General features: G+C 36.8%; 1 protein-coding gene and 1 long non-coding RNA gene across 3 annotated transcripts; both read left to right on the top strand.

Moving 5' to 3' along the window:
* The first annotated feature begins 794 nt into the window (after positions 1-794).
* LOC116026585 (cytochrome P450 81Q32-like) lies at positions 795-3,333 on the top strand. The gene is made up of 2 exons (XM_031267907.1): positions 795-1,764; positions 2,507-3,333. Exons 1-2 carry the CDS (start codon positions 844-846, stop codon positions 3,131-3,133), a joined length of 1,548 nt encoding a protein of 515 aa, XP_031123767.1. The 5' UTR covers positions 795-843; the 3' UTR covers positions 3,134-3,333.
* Positions 3,334-8,230: 4,897 nt separating this feature from the next.
* Positions 8,231-11,692, top strand: LOC116027878. Of its 2 annotated transcripts, XR_004100011.1 has the most exons (4): positions 8,231-8,432; positions 8,863-8,947; positions 9,851-10,015; positions 10,702-11,692. It is a non-coding gene; the product is annotated as an uncharacterized LOC116027878 (long non-coding RNA). The 2 variants fall into 2 exon arrangements; XR_004100010.1 differs by having other exon boundaries at positions 9,851-11,692.

Genomic DNA, 11,692 nt, shown 5'->3' with positions numbered 1-11,692 from the left:
TGTTAAAGGGCCTAATTGTACTTTTAAATGTTTAGAAGCCTAATTAATTTTTTAGATAATGTTTTGGGGCTTATTTCGTAAATTTTACTGTAGACCGCGGTCCACAATGGATTGTGTACCGAGCGCGGCATCAAAACGACGTCGTTTTGATTAATAATGAAAACATACGGATGAAACGGTCTCCGTTCCGCACAAGTGCAGTTTCTTTTCAACACACCTGAAGTATCAGTTCTACACAACTGTAGTATCAGTCATGACCATGGTCGACGATATAACAACTTGACTTATTTGACCAATTTCTCATAAAAAAATGGAGTTTATTATTGAAATGGTTCCTCGACTATTACGGAATTACTAATTTGGTCCTCAACAATTTTTCGTGCCCAATTAAGTCCCTCGACATTGAAAATTTTAACCAATTTGGTCCTCCGTTTATTTTGCTGTTAAAATCGGGGACTAAATTGATAATTTTGCTATAGTCAAGGGACCAAATTGGTAATTTTGCTATAGTCAAGGGACCATTTCAATGAAAAATTAATTACCAATTTGGTTTCTTGACTATTGCAAAATTATCAATTTGGTCCCTTGACTATAGCAAAATTACCAATTTGGTCCCGATTTTAACAGCAAAATAAACAGAGGACCAAATTAGTTAAAATATTCAAAGTGGAGGGACTTAATTGGGCACAAAAAATTGTTGATGACCAAATTGGTAATTTTGCTATTGTCGAGGGACCATCTCGATAATAAATTCAAAAAAATGTATATAAATTTTGTGATTATGTCCCAACGATTCTCAGCCCAACATTTGATCACTCGCACCCAAAATCTTGGAAGCCATCCATGGATTACATTTTTTATCCATTCTTGTATCTTGCCCTCTTCTTGCCCTTGTACCTAATCTCCAAACACTTTCACCGGAAATTCAAGAACCATCCACCGGCGCCGTTCCTCACTCTCCCCCTCCTCGGTCATCTGTACCTCTTTAAGAAACCTCTCCACCAAGCCTTAACCAATATCTCCAACCGCTATGGCCCCGTCCTCCTCCTCGAGTTCGGCTCCCGGAAAGTCCTGTTGGTCTCCTCCCCTTCCGCGGCGGAGGAGTGTCTGTCGAAGCACGACGTCGTTTTCGCAAACCGGCCACGTCTGATGGTCGGAAAGTACCTAGGCTGCAACTACACTACCGTAGCGTGGACCTCCTACAACGACCACTGGCGGAACCTCCGCAGAATCGCCGCCATCGAAATCCTGTCCACCCACCGCCTCCAGATGCTCCACGACATCCGCGCGGACGAGGTGAAGTACATGATAAGAAAGCTAGATTCGTCCTCCAAAGCAGGAGCTCCAGTTGAAATGAAGAGCGTGTTTTTCGAGCTGATGTTGAACCTGATGATGAGGATGATCGCCGGGAAACGGTATTTCGGCGAGAACGTGGAGGATCTGAAAGAGGCAAACCGGTTCAGGGAGATCCTCACAGAGATTGTACTCATCAGTGGGGCAACCAACATGGGAGACTTTGTGCCGTGGTTGAAGAAGGTGTTCTGGAGCATGGAGAAGAAGAGGTTTGTGAAGGTGCAACGGAATAGAGACGCTTTTATGCAGGACTTGATCGAAGACTGCCGGAAACAAATGGCAGAAAACATCAGTACTGAGGATTCCACGGAGCCTGCAGGGAAGAAGAAATCATTTGTTCAAGTGCTGCTCACACTCCAAGAAAATGAACCTGAATATTATCAGGATGAAATTATCAGAGGCCTCATGTCGGTGAGTTATAACAGGAGTATCTTATCTCATCTCTAATGTTTAAATCCCTATTTTCAATATAGTCTCTGCTATGTACTGGAGGCGCTATTTTTGTACATATACATATTTAGATTTGCAAGTTAATATTAATGGCTGTTAGCTGATGATTAACTGTTTTATGATTAGTTAATAACATTAGCTGATTGTAAAAAGTTATTTGATAGGTTAGCTGTTAGTTGATAGTTGTTTGGTATAATTTCTTTTTTCTCAAAAAGCAAATTGAAAAGACGCTTTGAGTAGCCTTTTCAATTTTAGTATTTTGGAGTTACAAAAAACTTATTAACCAAACAACTAATAGTGGTCAAATAAGCCAAAATTGACTGATTGGCTGATTATTTACCAAACAGGGCCATTATCTAGGATCTTCCAACTATAAATATAGTGTTTTTGTATCATTTAATCTTCAAACTTTTAAATGGATCACTAGTAGTCCTTTAATTTTTAAATTGTTATCATGGTTCAAGTTAACCACCAATCATCTTTAAAATATTAAATTTTAACTAGTCCTGGTCCTTCTGGAGGACCTCAGAAATTAACTAGTTAAATTAGAGCACGATGATAACAATTTAAAATCAGAAAATTATATATAGTCAATCTAAAAGTTTAACACTAAACGTGTCAAAACTATTGTACTCGAATGACCCATATGACATTAACTCTTATATTTGCATATAAGTATCTTATCGCAAGACACTCAATGCAGGTTATGTTAGGAGCAGGAACAGAGACATCCTCCGGTACAATGGAGTGGGGGCTATCACTTCTGCTAAATCACCCACAAATCTTGAAGGCGGCACAAAAGGAGATCGATGATTTGACCGGACAGAAGCGATTAATCCAGGAATCAGATTTGGGTAACCTGCCCTACCTGCACTGCGTACTGAACGAAATAATGAGAATGTGCCCAGGCGCCCCTCTGTTAATCCCACACGAGTCCTCAGAGGAGTGCACCGTCGGCGGCTACCGTATCCCCGCCGGCACAATGCTGATGATCAACTTGTATTCTATCCAAAGAGACCCCAAGTACTGGGATGAACCGGAGAAATTCAAGCCGGAGAGATTTGAAGGGTTTGCCGGAGTAAGAGATGGATTCAAGATGATGCCTTTTGGATCTGGAAGGAGAAGCTGCCCCGGCGAAGGACTGGCGTTGCGTATGGTTGGGCTGTCATTGGGATCATTGATCCAATGCTTTGATTGGGAAAGAATTGGCAGTGAAATGGTGGATATGACCCAAGGAATTGGAATAACTATGCCCAAAGCGTCGCCGTTGACGGCTAACTGCAAGACGCGACCTTTCGTCGCCCATCTGCTTTCTCAGACTGAAGTCTAGAACATCTAAAAACATGGCGGCTCGGTTCACACGTCTTTTGCTAAGACGAGGGACCACAGCGGCTAAATCGTTATTTATCGGAAGACTGCTGGAGATATTTTCTCTAATATATTACTATGTTTTAGTTTTGAAGAAGGATCTATTTTTCTCTGTTTCTTTTTCTTCATATGTACTTGTAAAAATATATTCCTTTCGTCCCATTTTATGTGTCTGGTTCGGTTAACGAGCCTTGATGAGAGTTATTTTTAATCCAGTTTTTAACAATATTAAGTTTAGTATTAATATACAAAATCTATATATTTAGAAATTACACTAAAAGTACTATTAAACACAAAAAATCAAATTTAAAAATAAATAAAAATACTAAAGAAAATAAATAAAGAAAAAAGAGTTGATTTCACCAGTAAATAGTAAGTACAACAGATAAAATGAGATAGAGGGAGTAGTTAATAATCCATCAAGAAAAATGTGGACAAAAATTGAACTATGCTCTCATGGAAGAGTGAGAGACTAACACTGAAATCCCTCTCTTTTTTTGGGAAAAAAAATATTACATTGATCAAATTGTCAACAATGTATAGGGCTAATTGAGTATAAAAACCTACTTGGTAAATTAATTGTTGTCAATAGCTAATTACATAGAATATGACTTTCTGAAAAAATCGATTGAGCAACTTTTTTAATTTTAATGTTTTGAAGTAATAAACTGTTGCTTTCAAAAAAAAAAAGAAGAAAGTAATAAATTGTTAGTAAAGACTAATTAATTAAAAACTCATATTGATTGTTTAACCAATGCCAAACAATTAATAGTGGTCAAACAAATTTAAATTGACTGATAGACTAATTGTTTTACCAATATGTCAAAGACCTTGTGGTCAAGCGCTCACAGGTTCGATTTCGTTGTCCACTGCACACCACTTCATTAGTATTAAACTAAGCCATAAGAACTTCCTGTTCTGGAGGACTCAAGTTGTTCCCTTCCTCCTTAGTCACGATTTAATGGGTTTTATCGATGGCACCTACCCTTATCCGTCTTTCACCCTCCCTGTCGTCAGCAATGATGCACAACCAGAGCCCAATCCGGCCTATGCTGCATGGCGCTGACAAGACCAAGCTTTTCTCTCCATGCTTGTGTCCTCTCTTTTTGATGAAGTAATGCTGTTGGCGGTGGGGCGTCGCACCAGCAAGGCGCTATGGGATTCTGTCACATAGTCCCTCGCACCGTCTTCTCGTGCTCGGACTCTCAACCTTCTCGGCCAGCTCCAAAGGGGTGGCTGGCGGTTCGCTCGTGGAGGGAAGTAGCGCGGTGTTGGTGGCGCGAACCCATGTGGTGGTCGTTCGCATGCAGGTCACGGTGGTCGCGGTCGTGGTGGTTCCGGTGGTGGTGGCGGTGGGATTGTTTGTCAAATTTGTGGCCGCAATGGTTACTCTACTACTGGGTGTTACAATCATTTTGATTCTGCTCCTTGAGCTAATTTGACCTATCAAGATAGCAATTCGAGTGTGAATGACTCTCAGTTGTGGATCCCTGACACTGGAGAAACTAATCATGTGACTCCGAATATTGCTACATTTTCTGCCTCTGAGGAGTATGTTGGTACTGACACACTACGTGTTTGGTGATGGTATGGGTTTACCTATTAGTCATGTTAGCCATGTTTCCTTTAATTCCCATCTCAGTCTTTTAGATTGTCTAATATTCTTCGTGTTCCGTCACTATCTACTTCTCTTTTGTCTGTTCAAAAGTTTACAACATACAATAATGTGTTATTTGAGTTTCACCCATCTTTTTTTGTTGTGAAGGATATCAACACCAAGGAAACCCTTCTACGAGGCAATAGTTCTGGACGCCTCTATACTCTACCTATTTCAAGCTCTAGTTCATCTCCTCCAGCGTTTCTTTAGACTCGTACCTCTACTTCACTTGGCACAATTGTTTGGGTCATCCTCACCATCGTGCTTTTAGTATTATTTTATAGGTTTGTTCAGTTAGTGGGTCTAAAAGTACTATTCGTTGTAATTCGAGTTTGTGTAGTGATTGTCTATTAGGCAAGTCTGCGCATTTTCCTTTATCTCATGTTGATTCCTCTTGTTCGAATGTCTTAGATTTGATATATACTGATATTTGGGGCTCAGGTCATGTGTTATCACCTGATGGTTATCGATATTTTGTAATCTTTGTAGATGATCATTCTCGCTATACTTGGTACTATCCTATGAAGCAAAAATCTAAACTCTATTCTATTTTCAATAGGTTTCATGTCATGGTTAAGTGGTCTTTTAATCACAAAGTAAAGTCTGTTCAATTTGATTTAGGGGCTGAATATAAAAAGCTGCATTCCACTCTTGTTCAATTAGGAATTTTTCATAGACAATCGTGTGCTTATACCCACAAACAAAATGGGCATGTTGAAAGAAAACACAAACACATTGTTGAGACTGGCTTGACTCTTTTGGTTCATGCATCTGTTCCTTCTAGGTTTTGGGGCTTTGCCTTTGAGACTACTATTTATTTGATTAATCATATGCCTTCTCCTACGTTAAATAACTTCAGTTTTCATTTACTTCTTCACAAGTCCCCTCCGTCTTATTCTTTTGATTAATCATATGCCTTCTCTTACGAAAGGTTGATGGTACCATTGAGAGGCACAAGGCCAGGTTAGTGGCAAAAGGATTTAATCAGGTTCTAGACAGGACTTCTTTGACACTTTCAATCTAGTGGTTAAACCAACTACAGTCAGGTTACTTCTTTTTTTAGCTATATCCTTTGGTTGGGTCATTAGGCAACTTGATGATCATAATGCCTTCTTAAATGGGAACCTATCTAAAACTGTCTACATGCGCCAGCCACCTGGTTATACTGATTCGCAATACCTTGATCATGTTTGTTTATTGAAATGATTTTTGTATGGATTAAAGCAGGCTTGTAACACCCCGTAAATTCGTTCAAGCCTTGAGACCGGTAATTATTTCCACCGGGTAACTTATTTGATTTAATTGGGCTTAATCTTCCTAATTGATATATATATCTATTTCTTATTCCGGAATTAATTATTTTATTCCAAAGGCCTAATTCTTGATTTAATTCTTGTAAGGGATTTATTTAAATTAGATCCTTACAATTCTGATAAGTAAGAGCATTTTCTTTATAATGGCCCAATGTATTTATTCTTGAAGGATTAATTTCCTACTAACTAGTAGTATAATAAATAATGTGAGACCATTCTTATAAGGGCCCATTATTTAATGTCTTTACCCTAGTATGATACATACATGATATATGTAATGATCTTTCCTTACTAATATAAAAGTCTTGTACTTACAACCCTATTCCTCTTTTTCATTCTCCTGCAAATATATTTCATCCTATTCCTTTCACCTCTAAAGAACCCTAAGCAAATCCTACACTTTCTTCTTCAAGATCCAAGATCAAGTTTGCTCTTTTAGGATTGATAATGCTTGGGTAAGTGTTTATCTTTAGGAATATATCTTGCATCATGTTATTTTCATAATCTTTATATAAGTTCTTATGTTGTTCTTTTGGGGATCTTTTTGGGAAAAAGATGACCAAGGTGGAGGTGAAGCTTTGTAAGGAGTTTTGAGGGTTCTTGGTTGAAGTGTGCTCCAAAGAGGTAACCATCATTTCCACTAAAACCTATTTTTACACTCTTAATCTATGATAATATTTGGTGTATTGGAATCCTGTGAAATTCTTTGCTGCTTAGCCTATTTTTGTTGTCTGTGAGTTATCTTGATGGATTTATGAACTTGTGTTCTTGATCCTTTGCATATTGATGTTTATGAACATTTGTTGGTATGGATTCCATGTTTATTTGGCTTCTGGGAGATGTAATATGAACAATCTGATCTTATTTTTCTATTCTGGAATGAACTTTGCGTATTCTGTCTGATCTGGTTTGGGAGGGGTTGGATCACACTTACGGAGGACCCTAACAGTATAATGTGTCCACAATAAGAGCACTACGAGAAGAAAAAAAGAGTTCGCCGGAGAAGACGAAGAATTCGCCGGAGAAGAAGAAGGTTTCGCCGGAGAAGAAGAAATAGGGGTGAAATGACTAAAATACCCTCGCTATTTTAACTTTTAAAATTTTTCGGCGAAATTTGGCCGGAGTGACCAAAATTGATAGAAATTGAATAGTCATGGTATGCAATTAACAGTTTTGAAAGTCGTGGACTGCAATTAACAGGACCTCTATAGTCAGTCGACCAAAATGGCAATTTGCTCAAACATAAATGTGCAACTCAACTATCAGCTTAGACTTTTAATTGAGATAAACCACATGCTTCAATTATTAACAAATGGGACCAACCATTTCACTTCTTTAGTAGCAACAACAGCTTGGAGTAGCAACACCTTGGACTTCAACATCAATGGTAATAACAAAAGCACCTTGGACTACTTCAACATTAGCATTAGTAGCACATTGAAATTCAATATTAGCAATAGTAGCATCACTAGCACTAGCATCTTAGACATCAACAATAACATCTTCCATAGTAGTAGCAGCATCTTGGATTTCAACCACTGCTGAAAATCTTCAATTTTCCAACCATTTTTCCGACCTCCTATAAAAATGGTCGAAAAAAGTGACATTTTTTCGACAATGAGTTGGGTTGGACGGACCATGGTCCACAATGCATTGTAGATCATGGTCATGGCTGATACTGCAATTTTGTTGAATGGATACTGCAGTTGTGTTGAAAAGATACTGCAGTTGCGCGGAACAGAGGCCATTCATCCGTTCAACACAACTGCAGTATCCGTTCAACACAAATGCAATTCCCAAACGGATGAAACGACTTATGTTTCGAGCAACTGCAATTCCCTTTAAACACAACTGCAGTATCCGTTCAACACAACTGCAATATCAGCCATGACCCATGGTCCACGGTATAAGGATTGGGGTTGGATGGAAAATGGTCAAAATTCCAAATAGAGGTGATCGAAAAACCATTTTGGTCATATGAAATTATTTAAATTAGAATTTTTTCCGACCACCAATAGTGGTCGGAAATAATTTTCTATATATATAAAGCTTTATGTTAGGGTGCACAGAATACAGACTTCAACCATCATTTGCGCCCATTACCTCTCCCACTCCTCACCTCAAACTCTCTATGTGTCTCAACGATTCCATGACTCCACCCAGTTATCATCTCACTTTCCCACCTGCTTCTCACTTCTTCACTGGTCTACCTTGACAATCGGATCTACGCTGTTGTCAATCACTCCGTCACCGGACGCCATCGTTATGTATTCTGTCGCCAATATATCAATGTATTGTTCTTATTTTATTTGTCTTTGGTAGTTATTTTTGTGTCAATAAGAAAATAGTTTGTTTATGGTGTGTAATAAAAATGTTTTGGTTCAGAGATTTCTGTGTTTGTTTCTTTATGCTTCATGAACTTATTAGTATGTATCTTTATTGTCCATGATTTTGTTGGAAGAACTTTCTAGTTGAACATACTGATTTAGAGTTACGTTTAATTTCTTGGAAGGGAATTATATTTTGTGTTTCAAATTTTCCCTAAAATCTAATCACATTTCGGGTTTGTATCCTTATTTATCTTGAATAAAATGTGGCATTCTGGCTTAATAGCAGTATGTTACCATAGGGAAAATGGGGCTTCATGCTTGATCTTTTAGAAAGTAAGAGAAACTATCAAAATGGTGATGCTATTAACCTGTTGTGACCTTCAATTTCCAGGCAAATCATACGGTGCAATAAGATGAAGAGTTGAAGCTTCCAAGACATTACCTTGTTTCTCTCCCAAAAATTGACAAAGCTTCTGGTAAGTATCAAATGCATAATGACATTTGTACTTTTGCCAACATGTTCGCTATCTGTTCATAGTATTACTAGGCTAGTAAGCAAGTCTTGTCTCTTAGTACATATTTTTACTTTTTATTTGTCTCTGGTTACTATTGTAAAATCATGATAAAAATTTGAACTTTCTAATGAGAGATAACTAACCGGTTTGCCAATCTTTAAATATCTTGTTATTTCTAATGATATATCAAGAGCTAGACCATACATGCTTATAAGTTATAAGATAATGCAGACCTTTTTACATTAATATTTTGCGTGATTTGGATGATGAAACCACTGTTCTTCGCAAGCAAGTTAAACAACTTAAAAATGTAATTAGTTTTCTTTTTCATTCTAAATTATGTAATTTGATTTCCATAATATTTTTGTGTGTTTTATTTGTTTTGATATTACACTATTTATGAAGTGAAATGACTTTTGGTTGTATACTTAAATGTTTATGTAAGATTAGCATAATAGATCCTTCTATTCAAATTGGTGATCTTAAGATTAATTAAGTAAGATGTCAGATTAAATCAGATCCTTAGAAGTTTGTTAGGCATTGATGTTGCAATTAAACGAATAAAAACGAGTTGCTTCACTCTACGATCATCAGAGCAAGAGAGATTGATGATCTTTCTTCAACTAAACATAAAACCAGCCCCACCCCCTCCCCTTCCTCCCCTTCTTCCCCTTCATCTCCTTTTCTTTTCATTCGTACATTTATGATAAACTTATTCCTGAGTTTCAGCTAGAGTCTTTGCATTAACTTTGCTAAACAAATTAAAGGATGATTAGATCCACAATTGTTATTTCTTTTAAGATCTTATTTATTTTTTCATTTGTCACTTATTCTAGTTTATCTTCATAATCTTCTTGTTTCTAGACTATAGAGTTCTGGAGGGAAGCTGATATTACGTCAAAGCTTCATCACCCACATGTGGTGGCATTTTACGGTGTATTCCAAGATGGAATAAGATGGAACCCTTGCTACTATTACTGAGTATTATGGTGGATGGTTCTACAAGCATGTTCCACTTTGCAAAGATAGGTACTATATATTTCATCTGCTTGATGTCATTCTTTAACATTTTCTACTTTCCCTCAACTCCACTTTTTCATTATGTTCTTGATTCTTGATTTTTTTGATACTTAATAAACTACTACAGGATTCCCTCAACTTTTCATAGTGTTGCTGATGACTTTAGAGATGATTGTAGTTGTTGGCTGGTTCCCATCTATGAATCGAATTATAGTTCTTGATGGTATTCAAATTGTTCTATTTTCACACTGGAAGTGCTTGGCAATTTTCTTTCATGTGAAATAGTTAAAAAATTCCATTAGTGTAGTCTTGATGCTAGTTGTCACATGCAGTTTTGGTCACTGAAGCCAACTGAAAAGGTCTCCAAATAATTATGTTCACTCTGTTAGTTGTGTCATTGAAGTTAGAATTGAAAACCTTGTTATATGTCTTGGAGCACTTAGAATAAGATAACATCAATATATATCCATAGATTGTGTTTCAATATGATCTTTCTAGAATTTCAGATTAAGTTTATATAATCATGGGAATGTTGATGCAAGATCCAGGAAATCTTGCCACGCTGCTTAGATCAGCATTGGCATTTAGATGGGTAATGAAATTCGACTATTTCCATTTTTGTTGCTTGTTGCTCTACTGCCATTTCCACCAGTATGCCAATACTCATTTGGTTAATTTTTCCTGGGTTTTTGCAGTTTTGTAGTCTCTTCCAGCAATGAGCAACCTGAATTTTTGCGTCAATTTGGAATGAATCTTCTTCTAATTCTAATTCAGGTTAGTTGTTCACTTTAAAGCCTAAACTTGAAAGCCTTAATTTTGGTTGTGGGTATATATATTTTCTTTGTGTGCTACCAATTGATGTTTATATGCACTGATCATTTACTTCTGTTGATTGGTGTCCATCTTTAGTTTTCCTAGTTCTTCTCCTTGTATTCCTAGTTACTTGTGCTTCTACCCAATGTTCTTGAAGTTTATGAATAATGAATTTGAGAACCTGTTAAGTGCTTACACTATATATTTTCCTAAGTTTATGAATAATGAATTTGTAGATGTCTTAAATATGTCTATGATCAATTAGGACAATTGGTGGATATCCGGGAGGTAATGCACCTTTCTATGATCAGTTTATTTGTGATGAAAATTGTGAAGATTTGCATAAAATGTGAGGTGCAATATGCTATAAGCATGCACATGTCTATTATTTTTGTTTTATATGTTTTTCTAATTTGATATTAGAATGCCCTGTAGTAACATTTTGCTTATAGTATATTATAGAAAAATTCCAAATAAAGTGGCTCACATATGGTTAGTTATATATCGGGTAGGTTTCAATTTTATAGTGTCATAGTATGCGAAATGTTTTTCTTTATAGTCATAGCTAGAACCTTTCAATGATTAGTGTATGCTAGCTTAGAGAGTGAAGTGCCTTGTTGATTGAAATTCTTTTAAATTTGCTTTGCCATTCCTCTTTGCAATTTCTTAGTTATGCGTGGTATTGCAAGTTGCTCTAAATTGTAGAATGACTTTCCAATCGACTGAGATAGGCACTTATAAATGCATTTTTAGGTGGAACTCCATCTGGCAAGTTAACTTGTACTGAAGGCTGGGAGGGATTTTGACTTATTTTAAATTTTCAATTGTATATCGATGAATTCTCTATAAAGGAATGAAATGTGTATATGTTTT

Source organism: Ipomoea triloba, chromosome 8, assembly GCF_003576645.1.
Source record: "Ipomoea triloba cultivar NCNSP0323 chromosome 8, ASM357664v1".
Classification (NCBI taxonomy): Eukaryota; Viridiplantae; Streptophyta; class Magnoliopsida; order Solanales; family Convolvulaceae; genus Ipomoea; species Ipomoea triloba.
This window is presented reverse-complemented; position numbering and strand designations above follow the sequence as displayed.

Excerpts from the sequence above, each read along its gene's own strand:
- LOC116026585 (XM_031267907.1), top strand. The coding sequence starts at position 844 with ATGGATTACATTTTTTATCCATTCTTGTATCTTGCCCTCTTCTTGCCC. Across the intron at positions 1,765-2,506 it reads TTATCAGAGGCCTCATGTCG|GTTATGTTAGGAGCAGGAAC; the intron begins GTGAGTTATAAC and ends CACTCAATGCAG.